Below are 27,769 nucleotides of genomic sequence, written 5' to 3' on the forward strand. Positions count from 1 at the left end.
TGAATCCCACAATATGAATTTTTCTTCCAACCCACAAGAGCCTTCCCTGTTTAAAGAGAAGTGGGGGGGGCAAATGAAGCCAAAAGATATACTGGGGGAGGAGGATATAAATGTACAGCCCCCCCTCTCCGGCCCGCCCCACCCTGAACCTGAACAGATCTCACACTTTTATGGGGCCACTTGGAGAGACAGTGAATCGAAGAACCGGAGGCATGTTACGAAAGGTCCATTTACCCAGAATGCAGAGGTCAGGACCAACGTGGATTAAAGAAGGAAGGTTTCATTCATGCACTGCCTTAGCATGCTTCCCCTTTATGGATACCACCCACAACCCACTGACATCAATTCTCGCCCTCTATGGGTGGGAGGTCATAAAGGTCCGAGCAAACACCTGTGATTTCTGTAAATCCTTTTTAGCCATTTCTGGGCTGCTCTACTTTAATTGCTGCCATATTTCTCTTCTCACAGTGCAGTGACCACACACCCGCCAGTGTACGGTGCACGGGGCCCCTTCGCCTCGGCCACCGCAGAGGAAGCAGAGCAGAAGCCGCAATAAAAGCATCTCAAAGAGCTTTTGGAAATAAAACCTAAAAATATATGAGCTCAGCCTTGAGGCGGCAGCTGCCGAGACAAAGACTTTGATCTCTATTCACGACTTAGAGCAATCAAAGCACGATCTTCCAGAGCAGTCACTTCGCATCCGAGGACCGGGCAATTAAAACAGGGAACGTTTCCTATTTTCTTTTTCTGCTCTTTTCTTCCTTGCAGCTGAAAAGTGATTAAAGACACTTTTTTGTTAGAAAGTAAAATTCCAGGTGGCTTTCATCCGAATGCAAGTTGTGGTAAAATTAGCTGATACTGGACACTTTAAAAACGGATGAAAAGGCTTGCTGATGTTAGCATGTTGTCTGTCAGCAGCCATAACCTATCACGTCAAAATTAGCCAATGGTGTTCTTTCATGTAGAGGGGCAGCAGGTCACATGACCCTGTAATTACACGGACCAGGGAGACCCCACGAACTATCCATCAGGTTCCACATTAAAGATGGATATCTGAATCACCACCCTCCATGCATAATATGTGGATACTCCCCAACACTCAAGCTAGGGTTCGAGCACGCTCAGAAGGGAAACCCTCACAAACACACAGTCAGACACCAGCCGAGGAGGCTGCGAGAAGGGGAATCCTGTTCAGATGGGAGGTGTGGGGGGGGGGACCTCCTGCCCTGCCGAACAGGAAGCAGACGAGGCCGGGGCGACACTCCCCAGGCAGAAAACCCCATTAAGAAGGCAGATGTGGAGATTCACTGGTAAGTGGGAGGAGGGGGGGAGGATCAGCCTCTCTTTCAGCCCTGGGGAAGGCCAATCAGAATGCATTGTTTCGCAGGAACCCCTATGCGTAACACGACACCCGCTGCGACATCATTACCACTATAAACAAGGAGCAGGGACGCCCCCCTGCAGCATCAGGAAGTGGCGTCCACCCCTCTCGCTGTCAGACAGACAGACGGTGAGCAAGGCAGAGGGAGGGCGAGGAGGCGGGCAAAGCACCCCGTCCGCCGGAGTCCTCAACCCCCCCAACCCCCTATTTTGATTAGCAATTCATAGGCTTTATCCTCCACACGGTGACCCTGTCAATTAAAACAGCGAGTAGCTGTCTGTGGCTCAGCGGGTGCGGACTGGAATGGGGGGGGGGGGGGCGACTGGGTGTGGGGGCGGGGGTGGCGATGCTGGATAAAGGGAGGAGAACAGGAAGACGCACGTGCCGATGGCAGCTAATTGCTTGCCGGCTCTGGTACGGACCCCGCGCTGGATTCGAGGGCGGCCCGGAAAGAGGGCTGGGGGGGGGTGAGGGTGGGGGGCAGGGAATCGCGAGAGTCACCATAATCATTTCGCACACGGGCATCCGCTCAGAACTTAAGCACAGAGACAGCCGGAGAATCCGCTTCCATTAATCAGCGCACAGCGACAGAGAGAATCACTAAACACAGCACATGACAGCATCGGGGCGCATGTCTCCGCTGCTTACGGAATCGCCACTCCCCCCATTCACTCCATTCTGTCCTCTATCCACACATCCTTCCTTTCCTGTCCTATAGAAGAGTGCCCAGTGCGGCTGCTCTTGCTGCCTGGGAGGGTAAAGCATGCGATGATCCCTGAAAGGGTCAACCGGCTAAGGTTCTCATACCAGTGGAGAAGCTGTTAAAATATGTTTTAAATATGAGTATCTATGTGAGCACCTGGGGTACAGAGGATATAGGCGGTGTAGTCTGAAGGCCTCCTTATGAACTGTCCTAATGGAGTTGAGTATGAGCAATCCTTCCATTGTATGAGTTAGCATAAGCAGTACTCCTTTTGGTGGAGTTCAAACAATTCTCTCATTGGTAGAGTTTAGTTTAAGCAGTCATCTCATTGCTGGAGCTGAGTGTATGCAGTCCTCCCATTGGTTGAGTTTATTTTAAGCAGGCCTCCCACTGGTAGCCAGATTTTCCAAGCCAATCAAGCCCTACCCAATACAGTCTTTAATTATGGAACTCCCCTTAAAACATTCTCACCACCAATATTCAGCCAGTGCATGTCCTCATAGACACCAGCACTGCAAATCACTGCAGGCCTGTTAGCCTTATAGACACATTCACACCTGCCTAATGCAGAGAACCTCTGAGGAACATAGAGACATCTTCATGTGCTGGATAGTTCTCTGGATGCGAATCACATGCTCATAATCAACATCAACCAGATCAGCACTGACCACCACAGACCAGAAGAGAACTGACCAGTACAGGCAAAAACAGAAAGTGGCTGCCCATGGCTGGTGATCCCTCAGCATGCTGTGTAGGTCGGCACAGGATGCCATCGCCACCCAGCCCGCTGATTTCAGCTTGGGGGGGGGGGGGGGGGGGGGGGGCACTGTGAGCCAGCAGAGCAGCTGCAGCGGTTCAGTGAGTACTGGAATGGGACCGTGTCTGAGAAGGGGGCCCAAGCTGCGCCAACACACACACGCGCCACCCCACCACCCGCGAATTAGGGCACCATCGTGTTTACCCACTACAGCGCGGGGGGGGGGGGGTTGGCGCTGGGTATAGGCTTCCGTCCGCACTGGCATCTGTTCGCTGTTACGCTTCCTCTGCCCCAAGCCCCCCCCTCAACTCCCAACCGAAAACCCTGCTCCCCCCTCTTCACCCCCATTTCTGATTGCTGCCGCTGATTGCTTATAGACACATATAAAAGAATCCAAGAAAAAGAGTGACAAATAAGAACACAGCCAAGTGTGCACACACAACCTAGGACACACTCACTAATACTGCCACAGACCCAAATTCCCATACACACAAAGGTATACAAGTAATCACACACAAAAACACGCAGACGTGACACACGCATCCGCGCCGCTTCCCCGTCCATCTAAACGTCCTCTTAATTGGTGACATAGCGCGCGCTAATTAGCATATTTTTTAAAGCAGGAAAATGCCAATCACCGAGAATAAATCAAATATACATATTTTACGGATAAGGTTGTGTAAACACACCTCCAGCGGCATGTCGCTTCCGGGAAGGAGCGGCGCGCTGTCAGCAGATGCCAAACCTGTCCAGCGTTCAGCTAAGCGCTCAAGCGCGCCGTATTAATTAAGGATCCGTGTGTGTGTTTGCGTGCCGCTGCATGTGCGCCTGTGTGTGCGGTGCATAAATATCAGCACTTTTCTCCGAACTGCAAGATGGAAACGTTGCATTGGGGGGAGGGGGGTTCTCCGTACCCCGAGAGCTGTCCCCCGCACGGTGGTCGGACTCTCCAGCGACGCGCTTGCCAGATTTGGGTCAGCTGGTGGCGGCGGCTGCCACGCTCGCCGAGGCGCCCCAGAGGACGATTAATGTTTCCTGCTTTATTTTACTGCGGTCTGAGCAGGGAACAGCGATGTCTATTGTGAACCCGCATATAAACATATTTTCTTCTCCGTTCCTTAGGTTCGCGTGTGTCAGGGGACGAGCAGCCGCCCCTCGCCAGTCCCCGCCCGACTCCCGCTAATGAGCTGCCGGCTTGCAGAAATGATCGCTTATGGTTTAAACGTTTCCTAGCAGCTGTCATAAATCACACGGCCGTCCGTCCGCCCGTCAGGCGCTGGGCTCTGGCCCGGAGTCCGGCCCCAATTACAGCGTTACGGTACAGGCATCACGCTGCAGAGACACACATACACACACAGCAGTCACACTCATCACACAGGCTTTGGGTTGCAATCATTTCACACGCACACACACAGATAAACGCAGCAATTACTCGGCGGTCACCTCACACACGTGTGATTTTGTGTTTATCATTGACTCCAGTTTTACTGTAACAATCTTAACCATTAAAACGGCTGAAAACTTATAACAAAGTTTTAACACTTTTAGTTTCTCACCCACCACATTTAAGGATAAATTGCATAGCTACAGGTATGGCCCATTGTGGCCAGCTACTACGTAAGTGGTATCCACAAAACACACACAATGTACCAGGTCCCTCACAATAAAGCATCATAGGAACACAATACAGTGTGCACACATTATGGCATTATGGTAATGTTTGGGTATACTCTGATGATGTAATGGTAAAGCAGGGACACACGCTAGTCATGTAATTCTAATATGTTGATACACAATGCAGATATAATTGTAACACATGGATACAAAGTGATGATGTAATTCTAATGTGTGGGCATAGAGTGATGCCATAATTCTAATGCGTCAGCATACAGTGATGCTGTAATTGTAGTGTGTGGATACACAGTGATGATGTAATTCTAATGTGTGGTAACAGTGATGATGTAATTCTAAAATGTAAATACTCAGTGATGATGTAATTCTAATGTGTGATAATATTGATGATGTAATTCTAAAATGTAAATACACAGTGATGATGTAATTCTAATGTGTGGTAACAGTCATGATGTCATTCTAAAATGTAAATACACAGTGATGATGTAATTCTAAAAGAGTGGATACAAAATGATGATGTAACTAATGTGTTGGCATACAGTGATGTAATTTTAATAGGGGAGGATACAGTGGTAATACAGGTGTAATGTATGGATACACAGTGATGCGGCCTCACACCCCCAGTTTTGTTTTCTGCCGTGGGCGACGGCTCTACTGCAGCTCATTTCCTGCCTGACGACACAATCTCTGTGGCAAAAAGAAAAAGGATCAAACCAGCTCTGCTGCCTCGCTTCCCTTTTTCATGTAAGAGCTGCAAATCCTAAACAAAGAAAAGAGAAAATGCAGCGCTTGTGTGGGGCTCTGCTGTTGAACCTTTGGGCACAGTGTTTTACACAAAAAGCTAGCAAATCAAGGATTGATTGCAAGTCTGCTTTAACCTAATAAGCAGTGCAAGACGCCTTAGATGTTAGATCAATCTTCTATATAAGGTGTTTTCTCAGCATGAGCAGTGCTGCTCGTTCATTGTGAGCTACACCTACGAGCAGATGGCCGTTCGTCAGAGTGGCCGCTTTGCTGCAGGCATAGCGAGGTACAGCTCCGCCATCTACATCGCAAGTGCCTGGAGAATGAAGTGGGGACGATTCCTGTCATAATTACGGGAGCAGCCACTAGGGACAGGATCTGGCAGGGATGGAAAACAAACGCTGCATGTTCTGTATTGCTGTCGAACACGGCACAGTCACGTATCGAGAGAGGCAGCGCTGTGTCACCTTCAGCCCTTATCACACGGTCTTAGCTGTCATATCAAGTGCTGGTTAGGACAGAAGGATCATTAGCCTCTCTTTAGTTCACGGGGGGGGGCCGAGGGGGGGTGTGTGCTTTAACCACACTTCCCCAGAGCAGCTGTCTGGCTGGTGTCATCCTACACATACGTAACATAAGCCAAACACAATAAGTGAAAGGTCTCTGTGAGCCCTAATGAGTGCTGACAGACTCAAACGCTCCCATAACAATGACCCAGGGGTCATGTGGGTGGGGCCAGAGCTGGAAGGCGCATCCGACCTGCTGTGATTGGGAGGCAAATGCAGACAAGTACCAAGTACTTGTGAGTCCATCTGTGAAGGTCTGTGTCTTTAAGGGTGTGTGTTTCTGCATTGTAAATGTACTTAGTGTTGGTGGGTTATGCGACTGACTGTATTTGTATTGCCTGTATTGTGTGACTGATTTGAAGCGTATGCCAGTGGTTCACATCAGACTGGCAGGTGACAGATCAGTGACCCCTCCCCCCCCCCAAGGCTGATACCACACCCATCAGCCCGCCACCTGCTACCTGAGGGGACTCTGGGGCCTGGAGTCAACATCTACACCCACCCCCCTGTCTCCTTGGCAACGGAAACATATCTTGCCACTCCCCCCAGTGCCCCCTGAGATGACGGGACCTATGGAGACGGAATCAGAATGGAGGTGGTGGGGGCTGTCAAAGGGAACATCCCAGGTATCAGAGGTTTGGTTTGACCAGCGGGTATATTGTCCCATGCCGCCGCTCACACATGGTCACGTTCAAGGATTGAGGCTTGAGTGTGGATAGGCAGGTGGGAGAGGGTTAGGAATGTTTCCATCAATTCTGTAGCTGTCCAGCCTAGTGGAAAGGAATAAATTGACAGACCATCCATGAAGATACACATTACGTCCTACACAGTACATTGTCTCAGCTGCAGACACCTACAAACACCTGATCACACTTGACAGGAACTGAGTTTGAGGAAGGGCTATAATTATTCATGGATGTGGGAAAACTGTAAAGGGTGGACAGGCGGGCAGTCAGACAGACAGCTCCAGAGACACACAATGCCACAGCAGCCTCCAGCTGTTTTAAAGCTTCGTTGCACAGGTTAACAAACCTCTGTAGTTCTCAGTGTCCTTCAACGGTATACCCCAGAGTTTCCATCTTAAAAAAAACAAGTAATCGATACTTTGTCTTTCTTCTCTCATCATCCGCCCGTGTGTAGTAATTGGAGCTTGAAATTGATTTCAAGCTCTTTGGGAAAAAAGTCAATAAGGGCTTCAAAATGAAATTCGTGTCAGATGCTAGAGACGGCTGACTGGCTGGCATGTCCAACCAGACACTTTCCCTGAGTTTTTTTTTTTTTCCCCTTTTCTTCCTTAAAGGCATCAGTGGAGCAGGTGACAGTCCAGCTGTAGAGCACAAGAGAAGCTGATAAAGCGCAGCTTGGAACAGCCTTCAGCAGCAGGGAGCGGCCCACAAATGAGACCATGAGCACACGCTGTGAGCTGTCCAATGAAAGATGGGGGAGCGGGACCATGACAATGAGGCAGCATCCAGCCGGGGCAGCTCGGGTCGCTGTGGAGTCCAGTCACTCCTGCTTAACCCGAATTCATACATTCATTCATCTCTACTCTGTACTCGGGACGCAGATGAGGAAGTGAGTGTGCATGTGCTGTTGGGGTCTAGTGGTTAAACATCAGCTGACTTGCATCATATTGGCAGAGTCCCCCGGGGAAAAGCCCATTAGCTGTTTCTGTGCGTTAAAGGTGGGATTTCCCAGTGGTCTCTTTCTTACTCTCACTTGACCTTCTTATTTTAACTCCCACGTTTTGACCAAATGCATTCTGAATTATATTTAGCAAACTGGATAAGTGGACATGGCTTAAGACTTATCAGTTTTAATACACACACATAAAATTTAATACTCCTTGCCTCCGCAAGCAGGCCTCGAGCACCAGATCTCGGGACCACTAGGGTGTCACTGACTGGGCTGGATCGGCATGTGTTTTGGTCATTAACGGCACAATGTGAGGCATTAAGCAAGGAAGGTAAAAATAATGAACATCTGACATGACTGTAGTCACATGATTATAACGCTTGTGCTGGGTGAACTTTCACTATTCAGATTAATGCTGGTGGATTAAGTACGACTATGTCAATCCTGGGGAAAGGTTAGGGTTTTCTGCAGGAAATTTTTCCAGCATGGCACTATTTTACTGCGATACAGACCGACAACACACAGCTCGGGGTTAACACAGTATAAGCACACACAGAGTGTGCAAGTTTAACACAGTGCAGACACACACCTACAGCATCAGTCTACTTCAGCTGGATTTTAATGCACATCATGCAGCAAAGGAATCATTTTTGCAGCAGTTTGATTGGGAGGCCTCAAAAAATGCTGTCTACCTTTGAAACCGAAAGGAAAGCAGGTCATCCGCAGTGTGAGATTAACCCCCTGGACCATTTTGCCCCCTCTTTGCTCCCTCACACTCTCTTAAAGACTTTCACATACTAGGCAAAGTGCATTTTCTATGTGGGGGAGGGTGGGGGTTAATACAGACTTATTCCATATAACTGTCTGAGTTCTCAGCAGATATGTCAAAGACTTACAGCATTATGTTCTATCATATAACGCAGGATAACATTTTGCAGGAACCCAAAACGAACCAGCGCAGGGCCCTTGAGGGACCAGAGCCTCTCTTGGTCGTAATTCCCGCTCTGTCCCGACTCGCCGCCCTTGGCCGCCCCGTACGCGTGACCGCTAGCTGCAGTCCGACGGTGCAGTACAGAGAATACCCCATCGCTGAGGCTCAGCTCCACCAAAGCGATATTATCCGGCTCTCAGGGGAACTCTGCCCCCCCCCACCAAGAAAACAAAGGGCAGCCAAGAGCTCGCTTAACATCCTACATTTTCAACGATTGCGACAATTGATACTACCCCCCCATTTCCCTCGCCCACTTCTATCCCCAGGCCTCTTGACTTTCTGCCCTCTGACCCCTAACCTTGAAGGCACTTAAAAATTCAACACTTCATTTAACAGCAAATCTCCCTCCACACACACAAACTCATAATGCACCCCCACCCCCCCCCCCACCCCGTGACGAAAGCCCAGCAGCGAAATGAAGGAAAACAAATAAAACAATAATCTGGAGACCTCATCAATTTTTCATGAATTTTTCATTTGGGCTCCAGGACCCCCTCTTCCCTTGCTCTCTCTCTACAGTCGATAGATCAAGCTGTTGTCATACAGCTGGCATCCAGGATGGAGGATGCATTGGGGGGGGGGGGGTTGGAGGCAGCTGGCCAAAACATGGGATCACATTCTGTGATAAAAGTCCTCCGTCCTCTGGAGTAACATCCACTTACTACCACCAACAGGAAGACCAGTGTTCATAGTTACCACCAAACACAAAAGACACAAGACACTGTTCATGCAAAAGATGTAATTAGGACTATCAGGGCCAGCAAAAAAATAATAATAATCATAGCCGATAGTGCAGCTGTCCATCAAAGCAGTTCCACCAATCACTGAAGAGCATCACCAAACCCACCAAGAATCCAGTCGATACCAAATAAATACACTGGAGAGAGAAGGAAGGAACCGGCCACTTACTGGCCACCTCCAGCGAGGCGTTGCGGCTGGCCGCCTCGCCCAGGTAGTTGCGGGCCACGCAGACGTAGCTGCCGTCGTCTGGCTTGCTGCGGCGGCCGTGCACGATGCGCAGGAAGAAGAGCGAGCCGCTGGGCAGCAGCATGCGGTGTGAGCGCGGGTTCTCCCGGTCCGTCTCCACGCGCTCGCCGTCCTTGTACCACTCCACTGTGGGTGCCGGCCGGCCCTCCGCCTTGCAGTTGAGGGTGGCCGGCTCCCCCTTGGACACGATCAGGTCGGAGGGGTGCTCCACGATGCGGGGAGGGGAGTCCTCCTGGCGCAGGCGGGACCCTGCCGGGGGGGGGGAAAGGGGGCTGCATTAAGAATAACCTTTTCTGATAGCTTCTGCTAAATCATTTACGTGACACCAAAACAATGTCTCAGAACATGGAAAGACAGAGAGAATGATGGGTGCAAAAGAGCCGCATTTATTTTTAACTATATACTTCAAAAGCAAAAAAAAAATAGAACTACTTTACAATTAACCATTTCTACGCCACTGAGGTTTTCCTCAGTCCATTCAGACTGAATGGATTGAGGAACCAAGAAAACAGAGGAAACAGAGAAATTCTTTCTCCTGCTCACAGATGCTCTAATTTCAGTGTAGGATAGGAGGAGCTCCGTTATCTGAAATGACTGGCGAGAGTGAAGGACTGGATACTCTGGGCCGCAGTCACGGAAGAAACCCCATCCAGTACACTTTGTGTTGCTCTTTGTGTCTGTAAAATTTTATCTCGAAATTATCCAGTATTGTCTCTATTTATGAGCACCACCCTTTCTTTTAAGCCCCCCCCTTACCTCTACCTTGGCCCCTTCCTCTATCCAGACCCCACCTACCACTGCCTGGCCTCTCCCTCTATCCCAGTGCCGCCTACCACTGCGTGACCTCTACCTCTATCCAGGCTTGGCCTGCCTCTACCATGGCTCCTCGAGTTATCCCAATCCTGACTACCACTGCCTGGCCTCTTCCTTTGTCCCAACCCCACCTACCACTGCCTGGCCTCTCCCTCTATCCCAGTGCCGCCTACCACTGCCTGGCCTCTACCTCTATCCAGACCCTGCCTACCGCTGCCTGGCCTCTACCTCTATCCAGACCCTGCCTACCGCTGCCTGGCCTCTACCTCTATCCAGACCCTGCCTACTGCTGCCTGGCCTCTACCTCTATCCAGACCCTGCCTACCGCTGCCTGGCCTCTACCTCTATCCAGACCCTGCCAACCGCTGCCTGGCCTCTACCTCTATCCAGACCCTGCCTACCGCTGCCTGGCCTCTACCTCTATCCAGACCCTGCCTACCGCTGCCTGGCCTCTACCTCTATCCAGACCCTGCCTACCGCTGCCTGGCCTCTACCTCTATCCAGACCCTGCCTACCGCTGCCTGGCCTCTACCTCTATCCAGACCCTGCCAACCGCTGCCTGGCCTCTACCTCTATCCAGACCCTGCCTACCACTGCCTGGCCTCTCCCTCTATCCAGACCCTGCCTACCGCTGCCTGGCCTCTACCTCTATCCAGACCCTGCCTACCGCTGCCTGGCCTCTACCTCTATCCAGACCCTGCCTACCGCTGCCTGGCCTCTACCTCTATCCAGACCCTGCCTACCGCTGCCTGGCCTCTACCTCTATCCAGACCCTGCCTACCGCTGCCTGGCCTCTACCTCTATCCAGACCCTGCCTACCGCTGCCTGGCCTCTACCTCTATCCAGACCCTGCCTACCGCTGCCTGGCCTCTACCTCTATCCAGACCCTGCCAACCGCTGCCTGGCCTCTACCTCTATCCAGACCCTGCCTACCGCTGCCTGGCCTCTCCCTCTATCCAGACCCTGCCTACCGCTGCCTGGCCTCTACCTCTATCCAGACCCTGCCAACCGCTGCCTGGCCTCTACCTCTATCCAGACCCTGCCTACCGCTGCCTGGCCTCTACCTCTATCCAGACCCTGCCTACCGCTGCCTGGCCTCTACCTCTATCCAGACCCTGCCTACCGCTGCCTGGCCTCTACCTCTATCCAGACCCTGCCTACCGCTGCCTGGCCTCTACCTCTATCCAGACCCTGCCTACCGCTGCCTGGCCTCTACCTCTATCCAGACCCTGCCTACCGCTGCCTGGCCTCTACCTCTATCCAGACCCTGCCTACCGCTGCCTGGCCTCTACCTCTATCCAGACCCTGCCTACCGCTGCCTGGCCTCTACCTCTATCCAGACCCTGCCTACCGCTGCCTGGCCTCTACCTCTATCCAGACCCTGCCTACCGCTGCCTGGCCTCTACCTCTATCCAGACCCTGCCTACCGCTGCCTGGCCTCTACCTCTATCCAGACCCTGCCTACCGCTGCCTGGCCTCTACCTCTATCCAGACCCTGCCTACCGCTGCCTGGCCTCTACCTCTATCCAGACCCTGCCTACCGCTGCCTGGCCTCTACCTCTATCCAGACCCTGCCTACCGCTGCCTGGCCTCTACCTCTATCCAGACCCTGCCTACCGCTGCCTGGCCTCTACCTCTATCCAGACCCTGCCTACCGCTGCCTGGCCTCTACCTCTATCCAGACCCTGCCAACCGCTGCCTGGCCTCTACCTCTATCCAGACCCTGCCTACCGCTGCCTGGCCTCTACCTCTATCCAGACCCTGCCTACCGCTGCCTGGCCTCTACCTCTATCCAGACCCTGCCAACCGCTGCCTGGCCTCTACCTCTATCCAGACCCTGCCTACCGCTGCCTGGCCTCTACCTCTATCCAGACCCTGCCTACCGCTGCCTGGCCTCTACCTCTATCCAGACCCTGCCAACCGCTGCCTGGCCTCTACCTCTATCCAGACCCTGCCTACCGCTGCCTGGCCTCTACCTCTATCCAGACCCTGCCTACCGCTGCCTGGCCTCTACCTCTATCCAGACCCTGCCTACCGCTGCCTGGCCTCTACCTCTATCCAGACCCTGCCAACCGCTGCCTGGCCTCTACCTCTATCCAGACCCTGCCTACCGCTGCCTGGCCTCTACCTCTATCCAGACCCTGCCTACCGCTGCCTGGCCTCTACCTCTATCCAGACCCTGCCTACCGCTGCCTGGCCTCTCCCTCTATCCAGACCCTGCCTACCACTGCCTGGCCTCTCCCTCTATCCAGACCCTGCCTACCGCTGCCTGGCCTCTCCCTCTATCCAGACCCTGCCTACCGCTGCCTGGCCTCTACCTCTATCCAGACCCTGCCTACCGCTGCCTGGCCTCTACCTCTATCCAGACCCTGCCTACCGCTGCCTGGCCTCTACCTCTATCCAGACCCTGCCTACCGCTGCCTGGCCTCTACCTCTATCCAGACCCTGCCTACCGCTGCCTGGCCTCTACCTCTATCCAGACCCTGCCTACCGCTGCCTGGCCTCTACCTCTATCCAGACCCTGCCTACCGCTGCCTGGCCTCTACCTCTATCCAGACCCTGCCTACCGCTGCCTGGCCTCTACCTCTATCCAGACCCTGCCTACCGCTGCCTGGCCTCTACCTCTATCCAGACCCTGCCTACCACTGCCTGGCCTCTACCTCTATCCAGACCCTGCCTACCGCTGCCTGGCCTCTCCCTCTATCCAGACCCTGCCTACCGCTGCCTTGGTCCCTCCCTCTGGTTCTTGGCTCTACATATTCCCTTTTGTTTCTAACATTCAGGTTTTCCATTTGCCAGCATGTATGGCTTTTATTCATGGTATTTCCATCGATGGAAAGGGTTTCCTTTGCCCAGTTCCTGTGGCTGGGTGCCACTTCTCACTAAGGGACAGAGACTGGCACATGGCATGCCAACCTAGTCATGCCACGCCAGCACTCCCATAAGCTCCCAGCAGCGCCAGTAACCCTCAAACTGGCCTAAGTGCAATGTAAACTGGCCATTCGCCACTTCTCGACCTTCGGCCCAGAATCCCCACTAACCGCAACAGAAAATAATTCCACACAATGTTCACTAGGGGTCTATAAGATAATGCCAATGATAATCAATTTCCAGAGTCAACATTAAGTAAAACTGCCATCCTAGCCCTCAAGCAATCATATTCCTATGATCCCCCTCCTAATGCAGACAGTCAACATAAAGGTGTAGCAGAATGTCCTATGTACCTATGTACACCCCTCACACTGTGACCATAATGGTATGATCTACTCGCACTGTGTCACACATCCATATCTAACTGTGGGGTCAGCCAACCCTGGCCCTGGAGGACCGTGGGGGCCGGGTGTAGGGCTCTCCACTTTCCCATAGCTCTTAATTGCTTTATTGAGCTAATTACTTGGATGGAAAGCCACCTCGCCTGGTGTTTCAGGCGTCAATCGGGTGCTAATTAAAACGCATCCCCTAAAAAGCCGCAGGCTCTCAGGAACCAGCATGGTCACCCATTCCTTGGTGTCTCTCTCCCTCCTTCTGACGCGAACTTGACCCCCCACTCCTACCCCACCCCATCCCACCCCTGGGCCATGCTGCTCACCATGAACCTGGTTCTAGTCCAAGATCCAACTGCGACCGTCTGCGGTGCTGTTAGAAAGCTTGTTGGGGGTGTTCGCCCGTTGACCTGGCAACAGGTCAAGTGCAGTGCCCGCCGCTCCCCCCCCCTTCCCCATCCCCATAGCTGCAGCGGTGACACTAACACCCCAACACTGCAACCGTCAGCTTTTCAGTGCAGCAGGAAAGCCATGTACTCAGTGGTCTGGCCGTATGTAAAAGAATTTCATTTTTTTTAAAAGGCAGAGTGGTGGGGATGTTCTGTGTGCCCTGGGGGGAGCGGGGTGGCACATTCTGGCTTAATTTGTGTTTTAGTCTGGGTCTTTGGTACCCCTGGTATAGCTGGTAAATTAAGCTTAACATGACTGACAATTACACAGAACAATGAAATTGGTGCTGGAAGTATGGGGTATGATGATGGAAGGATCTTGTATTTTCAAAGGGGTGGCTTTTGTCTTTTTTCCCCACAAAGGGGACGACATACACAGGCATTCCATGACAACTCGAGCCTCGTGTGTGTAGTGCACAGCAACTGTGCCACTTGGAACACTGCTACAGCATTAAGAGATAACTTACACAAAGTTAGGATCCGGCTCTAGGCTGCGTTTCCCAAAAGCAAGGTTCCAACTCTGTAAGTTGCTAACATATATAGCAATTATGCTTGTGGGAAACGCACCTCTGGTCAGTTCTGCAAGCGCCACAAAACAGCAGTACAAAATGATCCATTAATCAAATGAAAGCAGCTCGAGACAATCGCTAAAACTTCACGCACAATAAAGTAAAATGATTTTAATGGAGCCGTTGGCGCAATTAACAACGACCTCATTAAAACGCAATAAACAAAACTTTGGGGTAATGAACTGGGAACGTGCTGAACATGCGATTGCACCCCGAAAATGGCAGGGGAGAACGCTCACGTGACCACGATAGCGCGCGACGCAGCCGTTAAGGTATAGTCAACGGTACTCTGCAAGTTCAGGTTCCCCAGAAGGGCATTCCTGTTGTACCCTCAGGCACATCTCTCTGGATAAAGTCATCTGCCAAACAAATAAATAATGCAAAGCACAATTCCAGAGAGACCGTGCGTTTCCTTGGCAAGCAATGACGGAATACTAAAGATCACGGTAGAGAATAAAACCCTTTCAAGTTTTTTTCATATTGCTGAAGAGGAATCTATTTAAGGATCTCGGGAAATATACTAGAACCCTAGCAATATTCTAAAAGCCCTAACATTATCCAAAAACCCTGGTTTCATCAAACATTTGTTTGCAAAATACCGTAGGTGATAACATGAACAAAGTATTTGAATAACCAATAATACTTTGTTACATTTAATATGGAAAAAAAACGTTTTCATATGAACCACACTACATTCATGTATGCCAAAACGTATTTTACACAAACAATTCAATCACTGCTTCTCTTAAAGACTAAAATCCTATTATGCAAAGAATTTAATTTGGCAACAACTGTAATTTTCTTTGCCAAACAGAAAAAAATTTCATGTGCTAAAGCATTAAAATGCCTGTCTTGAGATTATTATGTACGCAACAGTACTGCTGTATATAATGTATGCGTGTAAAATACCTTTATCGTAAATTATTATTCTCCTTGTAAAAAAATTGGATAGGCGATACTCAACAGCAATTGGCTTTTAACAAGAAAAAGCACTGCACTGAATTAAGGGCGAACAAAGACATACCCTGCATTAATCAATACAGTAGTCCTGCTTCAGTACATGTACGAATTAACTAATTACGCCATTAAACAATGCATTAATTAAGCATGTGGAACGATTTTTAAACGCTTTCCAGTAGCTAACCCACGTTTTGATTGGTTTTACTGTTTTTAATTAAAAATATGACTGTGCGCGCGGGTATCTTTGAGCTTGAAAGAACATGACTCTGTATGTAAAGGAAGGGACTTTAAAGGGCGACTAATTCTGCAGGAAGTGATCTGGCATCACCAGCCGACTCCCAGCTTCCCAGTCTGGGTGAAAACACGTTTAAAGCGGCTCGTCTCTTTAGCCAGAGCGACTCGGGCAGGAGCGCGTAATGCGCGCCGGAGGGCATGGCTGCATCATCTTGGATTTGCGCTCGCAAAGCCTTACGAGGCACCAAGAGCCGGCAGCATCTTCAATGAAAAAAACTTCACGGAGTTGGAGTTGCAACTTACCATTGGCTCCGATGTGCAATAATCCAAAGAGAAAACTGAATCGTAGCGGAAGCATTGTGACATAGTATCCGTAAAGGTTCCTACACCAAAAACCCGATATTGTTAAAGAAATTGTCTTTTTTTCTTGGTAAAGTGGCTGAGTCGTAAGTCCTAGCGGGGCAGGAGCCCTTCCGGAGTCCCGGTAGAAGGTGCGATCATCTAGGCAGGTGTCTACACGATCCTACCGGCTACGTGCCTCAGAAGTTCCCTTGCATCCCGTTTTCAGGTGGAGGAAAAGCAAACTGGGAAAATGTTTTCCTTAAAAGCACAGTTTAGGAAACATTTCACCCTGTACGTATGCGGGGAAATGGGTGTGAATGTGTTTGTTTCAAGCTTAATTGTAAAAGCCGAAACACCCTGTTTCTTCCTGTATCCAGTCTGAACGCATGGTCAGTAAAGGCGCTTAGTACTACATCCTCTTCAGAGCATCACAGCTGTCCTTCACACCCAAAGCGCCGATTTAAAGGCTGCATGTCATCGTGCGATTCAAAGTGCCCTGATGGTAAAGTCACTGAAAAGTGGACGCCGGCATCTGTTAGGCGTCTTCTTCTGTCCTTCCGTGAATTGCGCCTCATGCACCGTGTCGATCCGCACAGGACTGCGCTTAAGCCTTGACTGACAAACACACGTACAGCGAAGGGAGGAGAGCCGGAGGGGGTGGGAGGAGAGGACGGGAGCGGAGGGCTTCAGGAGTGAGCCGGCGATGCTCAGTTATCACCCCCGCTGTGCCTCTGAATGGAGAGTAATGCCCCACAAAGCGTGAAGACGCGCCGCGTTTAAACGCTGCTCTCGCATGCCTCCCTTCCCCAAGTAAAGCGGCGTTGCTTTTTCAATCCGCGGGTTCCGGAGAGAATTCCCCGTTTGCCGTGTCAGCTTTTTTAAAATGTTGCTGAAGCGGATAAACCTACGAAGTTTGGATTTTTTGAAATTCCGCGTCTCTCCGCATGTGGGCAAGCGGGTGGGTTTGCGATCTGCAGTTTTGAAATGTAAGCAGTACGGTGTAATGCACAGATGCTGGGGCGGGTACCTAAAAATGCACGTGGAAAAACTACATTATACTAGTTTATGACCCCGCAGTACATCCCGTTTCAAAAGACCGCAGCCCATGGTTCGTGGAATGGAGACGCGGCTGATATAAACTATCGGCCCCCGCCCATCTAGGCCTTGGTATCAGTCCACAGATAAGGATTTAATAATTTCCTCTCATTAATATTTGACGGCTATTTTCCGAAGGCGCTCAGAGCGATGGAGGGGGTGGGCGTGGAAAGATTGCGCTATTAATCATGTGTTTGCTGTCGCTCGTAACACTTCCAGCAATTGCAGGAAGACACTAACGACAACGGGCGAACCGCACGAATTTCAACAAGATAATCTGTGGGTCAGTGTCTGGTCAATTAAACAGCACGCGGAGAAAGGGAAATAAGCTGACTGGGGGAAACAAATCACCATCTTTCATGGTGCAAAGCAATACAAACATGTCAAGCTGGGAATCGCCGCAGTTCGTTTAGACGATTATGGCATTCCCCTGGTCACGATTAGCATATGAATAGAAATATTCCGCGTAGCACTAATACTGCTGCACATCATCATACGACTGGACTAATATTATTGCGGCGGACTCAGGGATATCCGTATGTGTTCGCGGTGCAGTGACCCTCCGAGTGGCAGGGCCGCTCCTCCGAATGCAGCGCGAGCTTTTACTGCCCCCTACTGGTTCGCCCGCCGCTTACACGTCTATCTGTCAGCGCCGAATCCTACCGCCTTTTGTGCCAGCGCTGTATTCAAAATAAGCTATTCGTTTTCACAGTTAATAATCGTCAGTTGTTTAGCCCAAAACACTTGAAATGAAACGTAAAACGTGTTGTTTTGGACTGTGTAATATTTTATCTCAAAGGCCACAGTGTTGCAGAATATATTATTTTCGTACAATTATTAAATAATTTGCACCTGGTACTAAAGTGACACACTACCTTAATTAGGAGTAATTATACAATTAAGAGCATAATTTCTTGGAATACTGGACTTGTGTACACCATGCCATTGATGCTTTACTCAGCTGCTGCTGCTGCTGTCCTTAGTCCGATATAGGCAGAGAAAGAGGCTCTGTACTGTCATACAGTGCTCAGGAAAGGAGGTTTTCATTCCTTTCAGGAGAGTCGATCGGTCCATCCTGCTGGCTGTCATAGTCCTGTCTCCCCAGCTACAGCCACAGAGCAGCAAGCATGACTCAAAGGTGGCGGGGCTGAGTTGTGGCAAGGTGGTCTGGGTTGGGGGGAGCAGGAACAATCTGCCGGCTGACCTTTTACCTGCTAAGGGAGGGAGCGTTTGGGACAGCGAGAGTCAGATTGCTTTGAGAGTCAGAAGATGATGTTGCTTGTCTCCCTTTAAACACACATGCCCTCCCAGTACCACAGAAGGCATCGCTCCATCCATCCAGTAACTCTGCCTTTTATTTCAAAGCCCCTTTATTTTCAATGAAACAATGGCTTGTCAGTTTAGCAGACTAATGCTAACAAGACCGTGAGCGACTCTGATTCACATGCCAATGAAAAGTCACCGGCAGCCACAACAATCCAGCAAGGCCCTGGGGAGCAGGGCTGTGCAAATATGAGTGGGTGGGGGATCTGTCTTCACTACAGAGGTGAATATGGACACCATGAGAATGCATCTTATGGACGACCCCCGCCTTGGGAGGGGCCACTGCGTCCCCATAGGGGTTAATTACAGCACTGACTGTGAAAATGGTCCCTCTCGGCTGTGATGGATGGCGTGGACATGAGTGAGCGCATCGCATGTCGAACAGCTCGCTCCCAGTCTAGGGGCAGTGCTGGGAAGCAAGACATGGAAAGCTGGAAAGCACCCCCCCCCCACCAGCACCACCTTCAAAAGGAACAATTAACAACAAAATAGGTATCCGCATTCCCCGTCCGTCAGTGAGGGTTTCCTAGGCAACGGGGATTCGCATGCTGAGCCAGCGAAGTGCGCGACCGTATGTCCTGACAGCTGGGCCCCCCCCACCCCACTCCACCCCCAACGTAAACTGATACCTTCCACTCATGGAGGCGACATGCATGTTTGCATATGCTAGCATGTACATGCTAATGATGTGGCCAGAGCAACCATAAACATGCCCATGATATGGGTGGGGCAAACGTATATGTGAATGATGTGGGCAGGGTTCATGCATGGGCTCGCCCAATAGAAACACCCGAAAGACCCCTAAACCAGAATATGAACATGCCCCGAATGAAAGCCAGTTGTCCTTAGGAGAATACTGACGTTTGAGCCCACCCCCAGCCCATCTGAGAACACAGTTATTTCTCTAACCAATTGTACCAAATACTTTTAAAGAATGACTTTGAGGGGGCTGGAGAGAGGTCATCGATGGCACCGTGGAGATAAAACATGATTATAAGTTAATGTTTTAAGTACCTTGTAGTGACGACATGCAGACCTCTACTGATCAGCCTGTTCTCATTAATGTTAATGTTAATAGTAGCAGGGTTTTAAAGCCAGTTTTCGCCAGCGTTTTCACACATGGTGGCACCCCTTAGTGCCGCTCCACTGATGCAAAAATAAAGTTTAATGCTATAATGGATCGGCCCACAGGGGGCGCCGGTGAACAACAGGTGGACATTAAAAAGTACAAGACATTGTTCTGCTCTGGGACTGAAAAGTGAGGTGAATACATTACCCTGGTGTCAGCAAAAACTTTAGCGGAGAGAACTGCCTTCGACACTAAAGCGATGTTCAGACGGATTTAAAAATAAAAAAAAACAGTTTAGGACAGAGAACTTTCCTCCGGCTTCCGCCTGCTGTCGAGTTTCCACTTGCACGACTCCATCCCAGGCACTAATGAGACGCCTGTTCATTCGGCTTTGGAGGAGTTGAAGGCCACTGAACACAGCTGTAAACTGAGCTATTGCTCGATGAGTCAGACGGCACTAAGGAAGGATCGATGGGTTGGGAAAATCTCCGTTTTTTTACACAATCCTCTCAGCTCACGCCTGAGGTTCCAGAGTCTCTCTCCCGAAAATCCTGCAGCCGTCACATTCGTCTGTCATATCTCGCCTGCATCCGGCCTGATTCAGCCTGTAGAGCAGCTGGTCCAGAGATTTGACCAGACGTCTTGGTGGTGCGATGGAGCTGATATGTGTAACGAACAGGTCTGGGCTCAGTTTGATAATCCTTCAGTACACGAAGTTCTGACCCGATCAGACAAGCTGCCCTGCAGACCCAATATAATGGCTCAGGAGGATCTCAGCGGGTCAGAGTGTGGACTGCAGTGTATCCTGTACATTCCTGCAACACCCTGGTCTGAAATCCGAGATTTTCTGAATGGTCATTCAACCATATCTGGTATAGGGTGAAAGCACAGAGCTGTCGCTGAACAGCTGAAAAGCCCCCGCCTCCTCGCCAACACCGCCAGGGCTCCTGCATCCGCTCGTTCCTGGCCACCTCATTCGCCAGCCCCTCCCCCTGACACATTATTCCCGCCTGCATGCTTCCTGCAGGATCACGTGAAGCTGCGGAAAAACGCTGCATGTGTTCAACCGATGGTGACAGGTTTGTTTTTCGAACTTCTCTGTGAATACACATTGAGGGGGGGTCCTCTAAAGGAAGTCAAGGGGATTGCAGGATTTGGAGTTATCCCATTTTCCGGGAGCTTACCCAGGATTGGCTGTTCTCACGTAAATGAGGAGCAGTGTATGCATGCGCTCCCCTCTCCCACACACACAAACACGCAGACACAATGCACGCTTATAAACTTGCTATCACAGCAGACTGCCCGCTACAGACTTCTCTGACTGTAGAATGGAACTTCGAACAACCATTGGACGGAAAGAGGCATTGGACAGAAGCCTCGGCGCTATGGAAACCTCGACGCGGGCTGTTACCCAGCTCTCCAGTTGGTCCCGCACCTCCCACTAAACGTCGCGGCCGTTAATAGACTTGCTACATCTGCTGAGTAGCCATGAAACCATTTAAAGTTTAATTCAGCAGTGAAGTCTGGGGGTGTCTGTTGTTATCTTCCTTTAGGGTCTCGATTCCCTCATCTCATAAAATGTGACTAATAATGCAAAGTGTATAAACTCACCTTTTATTGGTGCACAGGTGCTAACGTGTGTTATTTGTTTTTTCCTCACTCCATTCCCCTGTCGGCTGTTTTAATTCAATTTCATTTCTGCATATTTTTCAGTCTTCTGTTCTCTGTGGCCAAACAACGAGATTAATTACAGTGATAGTGAAATGGAATGTCACTCTGAAAGTCTCCAATCAGTATCCTGTGAAGGTATGCTAATGATTGTTTAATTAAATGGCTGACTGGGGAAGTGACCCCCTCCAGCTCCCTTGGCCACACACAACGAGGCATTGGGGGGGGGGGGGGGGGGTTATTGATGCTGCAGAAAGAGACTTATAACGTTTGGTGAGTGTGAACGTGCACATGCACGTGTGACTGGTTTGCACAAGCATCTGTGTTTCTTAGCACTTACTCGCTAGTGCCGCTTGGTCCCAGTAGTTAAACACACCCCTGCACACTTAAGTTTTGCCCAGTTTTGGCACTACTTTATGATTTGGACTGTGTGTGCAATTTTACACTTGTGTTGTTTTGCATCTTCAGTCTCTTTAGCCATTTCTACACACGAGCTCCGGACATTGTCCCGAGAATCAGGTCTGGATATTTTTGAGAGTTGCTTTTTTACACATGTGGCACAAAGCCGAAGATTTTCCGTGTCAGACACGTTCACACCTTACTAGAAATAGTCAGATGAGGGGTGGCACTTGGGTAGAGCGTACAGGAAGCGGGACAGGATGCAGAAAGTACTCTGCAGAAACCGCAGTGTTTTGTTTACAGCACATTGAAGGTGTTTGCTGTTCACTTCCACCTCAGTTCGGATCACACCGCCGCCACATAGCCGGTGTGTAATCTGATCACACACAACTGAGGCTCTTGCCGTTTCTTGAATCTGTCGGTTGATTTTGGCATCAGCCATGGGTGTAAATTACAGGGGGGGTGGGGGGGTTGTAAAGGCAGCCGCTTGACAGAATTATCATCAGCATGCCCACTCACTTGAGGTGAATTCTCCGGAAAATTTCCTGCTTCTTTCACACATGAGGGTCAATTGTATATGATCCAGATTTTGTACTAGGGAGCTAGCAGGGTAAAGTCCATTTAATGTGTGGTTCGACCGATTAGGACATTTTGCATAAAGTTTAGAAAGCAGTGCATGTCTGAAAGGGCCTTTTGTAAGCGAGCGTGACCGAACGAGTAAGCGTTCCAATACACGTGTAAGCATATGGCCAATACAGATGTTGAATCTTGAATCATGACTGCTGTGCCATTTCCACCTTGATCTTCCTTTGCCTCAGTCACAGTACCCGTTACTACACCCCTTTTGTCGCTTGTTATTGGTCACTGTTTCAGCAGGAATGGGGAAGTGAGCCGCTAACAGCCATTCACAGCACGTGACAGAGCCCCGCCCCTATGGACATGCACCCAATGGCATGATAGTGCCATCAGGATATTATCAATCTAAAGCAGGAGTACAGGACTACGTTCTTTAAAACCAACCATGTCCTGCTGCACCTACCTTGCTCTGCCTTGTCCTGTTTCCTGCCCCACACATTGAGCTTCACCCCTCCTGCTCCACCCACTTTGACCTGTTCTGCCTCATATAAAAAAGGTAAAGGCCAAAGAAAATGCTGAAAGGAGATCAGAACCCTTTCGATGTGGCTGAATGGCAAAGGGCCACATTTCCATACAAATGACCTGTGTCAGATGGGCCCGGCTGCCTCAGAGCGAGGCGGCAAGGGTTTGGTGACCTTCTGAGGCCCTATCCACGCTGCTGCAGATGAGGCAGGCCGAGGCAGGCCGGACCAGGGGCCGCTGTTGTAGCGCGTTATGCTGAGGGAGAGTCACATGACCAGAGAGGGAGAGTCACATGACCAGAGAGGGAGAGTCACATGACCAGAGAGGGAGAGTCACATGACCAGAGAGGGAGAGTCACATGACCAGAGCTATCCTTAAGGATCTGTTCCACTCTTCCATGTCATCGCATATATTACTGTGTTCTGTGTATCATCATGTGTTGCAGATTCTGTGCTGTGCCTGTCTGCTAAGATTTTTGGAAACATTTTCTGGTACAGTTTCCTCTCTTTTCCCAGTCTCCTCCCAGGTCCCATCTGCCCATCCTGAGCGAAATCCCAAATAAGTCTTTTCTAAGATCGCTGCATCACATGGTTCTATTTGTTGTCCCAACCAAGGGCATTCTCACAGCAGTCTAAAAATACGATCAAAAACCCCCTCCGAGTTTGACAGATTGGTCACACCAGGCCGGCTGAATGAGGTGGCTGACCTCTGCTTGGACATCACACCTGGGGAACTCCTGTCACTCTATGATGTCATCCTGTGATGTAATCCAGGTACGTATTGGCACTAATATAGGTGCCCGTATTCTTTTGGACCACAGCAGGTGCATCCGGATGGCCGGGCAGGTGAAAGCCTCGGTGCTCAGCAAGGTTCCACCCCTTTAAGCCCTGACACCTGAGAACCAACATGGAGAAAGAGCTCCTGTCATCTGACACCAATCCGGCCTCCAGGGTAGTGACAATATTACACCTGTGAAGTGGGGAGGGGGGTGATTTCACACTAAGAGCTATTCAATAGTAAACATAGCACTGTTGAGACCCTATTGATGTCTGCAGACAGACAGACACACACACAAAGCAAACAGGCCTTTAATCCCATCACAGCGGACGCACTGAGGTAACCCACTCACAGTGCTCCTCTGATAGCACTCACCCAACAGTGCTGCAAGCTTCATGGGCAAAGCATGTAACGATCCTCCTTTGGACCATGAGCAGATCACCCAGGCCGGGCCAGGAATGGCCACTGACACGGGATTGCACTTCCCTGACAATCACTAGAAGACAGATATCAAATATAAAATTTCTTGACTACACCAGGCATACCGCAGACAGGACCACCACAGCACAGACGCTCCTCTCTGCGGAGGTACGGCAACACAGAGGGACAAACCTCTGTGGTACCATTTACCTCTAAGGACGCTTCAATAACAGCGTTCTGGACAAGCGCCTTTAAACTCAATTAAATTCACATGTCCGAAAAGGAAAAAGAGCCTTTCCTCTCTGTTACTGCACTGCTTCAGGAAGATGGTGAAGCGCTAAAGCTGGAAGTAAATACCAACTTGTTGGCCTTCACCCGTCTGCTCGCCACCCCTGACTGCTCCTGTCTATCTAGGTGCTTCTCAATCCAGGCCTTGGGGACCCCCAGATGGGGATCCAGTCCACGTTTTTGCCCCCTCCCAGCTCCCAGCACACCTCTACCAGCTTTAGCGGTTCTTTGTTTCATTCAGGTGGACTGGGAGAGAGCAGAAAAGTGGACTGTGGGGGTGTCAGCGGACTGGATCGAGAAACACTGGTCAATCTCTATCAGAACCCCCCATGCCTGTCCACCCCTGCTTGATATCTCCATCTCCAACCCCTCCCCAAACACGCGCCCCAAACCCACACACAGCTTCCTATAAAAGAGAGAACCGGGCCTCACACTTCCTGATGAGGAAGGGAACAAGTTTCAAGCATAAAATACAGTGAAATCGAAAGCTAAGCACAAAAGGTCCCATTAAAAAGCACCACAGCCACTAGTTAACCTGCTTCTCGCTCTTTCTCACACATTTTTTAGGTCAATGCTTTAGCTGTGCCCGTGATAATTAAGGCAGCTGGATGGATCTCTCCAGGTAACCCCCCCCCCACCCACATACACAGTATGTAAATACGCACGTCCCCGTGCATCATCCCTCACACAAATCAGATACATTTCCCCTCACTTTTCCTCAGCGGCTCGCAGTAAATTTCACAACAGTACAGACAGGCAGCAAGAAAACAGCTGAATAAGGGAGACAGACCCGAGTTTGCAGGAAAGGGGGATCACTGGGAATAAGGGGAATCACTTTGCATTCACCTGGGGAAGTTTCCCCCCCACCCCAACGAATACTAACAGATGAACAGATTTCACAGGTCATGTGACCTGCCAGCAAAACTGACAACTTGTCAAAAGGAGAAGGAATATATTCACCATGCTGTCTCCCCCCCCACCCCCAACCAACATGGAGGCTATTAATATTGTTTATCACACTCAACACAAAGCCATGGAGTTACAGGAGTTGCACAGCATGGCGTCAGTCATGAGGAAAAGGGCCCAGCGGGATGCATGTTTAGACCCAGCTTGTACCTGCAGCCATCTGCATCCCTACAGGGTCAGACAAGGCGGGTTGATCCAGGACAGCACGTTTCCGGAGCATGGAAGGGGAGTGGCAGGGGGGCTGAAGGGGGGCGAGGTGCACACAGCTGGGGGGATTTGAACCCCTGACCCTCCGGTGACAGTGCCACCTGCTGTCAGCCTCTAGGCATATCTCAACCTCAAAAAGGCCCCGGGATCTGTCACCGAGGGCAGGGGCCCCTAATCATTCCATCCACAGTAGGTGGGGCTGCAAAGAGGCGGCTGTAGGTGTCACAGTGTCTGCACAGCGCAGTTCGTGTGTCCAGTGCAGTCACATAGAAGGAGATGATTTGTATACACTGAGTGTCCAGTGAGTCATAGATGTGCGGAAAGGAGACAGATTGTATCTGGGCTACAGTAGGGGCATGGATACCCCGGTGGAGTCAAGAGGCCCAGCACCATACAGAGGACACTGGATATGCCGAAGTGTCCAGTAAGTGAGAACACCGATTAGGGAGTCATGTGTAGAAAAGCTCTCTGAATAGAATGACTCTGTATGGAAAAGGTCTGTATAGAAATACTCTGCGTAGAGCAGCTTTGTAGGGAAACGCTCTCGCTATATACCTACTGCTCTCATTTCCTCTTAACTCTCCCAAGAAATTCCCTCATAATAGTAATACCCAGATGAGGGGCGGTAATCCCAGCATGCCGTGCTTCGCGGCGCGCCCGTCAGAAGTGCAGGATTAACTGAGGCGGGGAGAGGCTGCCGCCACCATCGACAGAATAATGGGGGTGGGGGGCAGAAAGGAACTAATCCCTAATAACCTGCTACCAAGTGACAGCTAGAGGTCTACGTCTGAGTGTGTGTGTGTGTGTGTGTGAGTGCTTGGGGTGTCAGTGTGTTGTGGTGTTTGTGAGTACGTGAGGGCTATTTGTGTGTTACAGTGGGAGACAATGTGGCCCCCATCAAAGGACAGACATTGCAGGACTATGCACTCCTTTTAAATAGAATAGTAATACTCCATCGATCATGGGATCATGAGACACACAGATATGTGAGAGGAAGCTTGGGGGGGGGGTGTCACAGTGCAGGATCAGCCAGCGTGCAGCACCCCTGGAGCTGGGGGTTAAGGGCCTTTGCTCGGGGGCCCAGTGGCGACGGGGGGGGGGGACTGACAACACAAAGCAGCCAGCTTTCATTAAGTGAAAGTGACTAATTCCCATTGTTGACACCACAGCACACAGTGCACAACAACAAAATGTGCATTTAACCCAGATGTGACATAGCAGGGGGCAGCTAATGCAGTGGGGCGGCACCTTGCTGGTCGGAGATCCAAACCAGCAACCTTTACAATCACAACACGCTTCCCTAACCTAAGGAATAAAGAGAATTTCCCCACGGGGATCAATAAAGTATCAATTATTATTTGGCCACCACTGCCCCAGGAAACCAGCCCCCCGAGAAATTTCTGAACTTCCCGACGGCCAGTTCATACTCGATTGGCAGCATCAGTCTACCAGCCTTGGGATTCAAGCAGGCAACCTTCCGATCATGAGCACGGAGTGCGAACCCACTGAGCCGCACACCATGCCTTTGTATCATTTTCCACAATATCTTTTGTAAAAAGAAAATGAAAATGGATATCGCATGTTATTCACTTTTGAGGCATCATTAATCAATGTAGAGGTATAGTCAGTGTCGGTGCACTGGTTCAGTGGGTGGAAGTGATCCTATATCTTGGTGCATCCTGAGAGTGTGCATCTGGGTGGTGATTCATGGTGGGATGATTTTGTTTGGGGGGGAGTGACTTCCAGTAATAGCCAAATGGAGCTTCTCCTCACCAGCCAGGGGGGCAGCATACAACTCCCCAGTCCCTCATTCCTGTGTTTCAGCTAATATCTTCAACAATATTGGACACCAATAACCTATGTCTCTCTGTACGTCATGGGGGTGTACGTCAAGCTACCACATACCCCCTAGACAGATCCAGACACCACCTACGCTCCTCTGGCCAATCATGTTCCATTACCCCACGCCTCTGGGGGGGTGGCAGGTCTGATTTACGGCACATAGAGGAGACTCAGTCAGCCAAAATGTCATTTGGCTCCATTAGTGTAACAAACTCATTACCTCGTTTAAGGCAAGGATTTTTCTCCATTACACCACAATAATCTCCATTCAGCAGCACCTCCACGCACATACACGGATAGTTAGGAAATTTTTTTTTTTCCTATTTGTTTGTGTTTTCCAGTAAATAAGGGCAACATTTTGACATAACTTCAAAAAGTCATGTATAATCAATGGCCTTACTGTACCAGAACACTCTCAGCTTGCTTTCAAATAGAGGACATGTTTGGAAGCCTTGTGTGCTTGAAATTTAAGGCTGGCATCTAATGGTGAAATGTGAGAATGGTTTAATTCCTGGCAGGGAACCTTTTATTGTATCTTCTCCCACTTTCCCCGCCCTTTATTTTGGTGTGATCCTGCCATACAAGTCCAGC

At 50.2% G+C, this 27,769-nt stretch overlaps 1 protein-coding gene across 1 annotated transcript in view; it reads right to left on the reverse strand.

Moving 5' to 3' along the window:
* zgc:77784 (uncharacterized protein LOC402947 homolog) overlaps positions 1–27,769 on the reverse strand; it is a 63,708-nt gene that overhangs the window by 17,531 nt on the left and 18,408 nt on the right. Inside the window, 1 exon segment of the mRNA XM_048984228.1 lies at positions 9,319–9,645. Within this exon segment, the coding sequence (XP_048840185.1) occupies positions 9,319–9,645 (327 nt within the window).

The sequence above is a fragment of the Brienomyrus brachyistius genome, chromosome 18 (assembly GCF_023856365.1).
Source record: "Brienomyrus brachyistius isolate T26 chromosome 18, BBRACH_0.4, whole genome shotgun sequence".
In the NCBI taxonomy this organism is placed as follows: Eukaryota; Metazoa; Chordata; class Actinopteri; order Osteoglossiformes; family Mormyridae; genus Brienomyrus; species Brienomyrus brachyistius.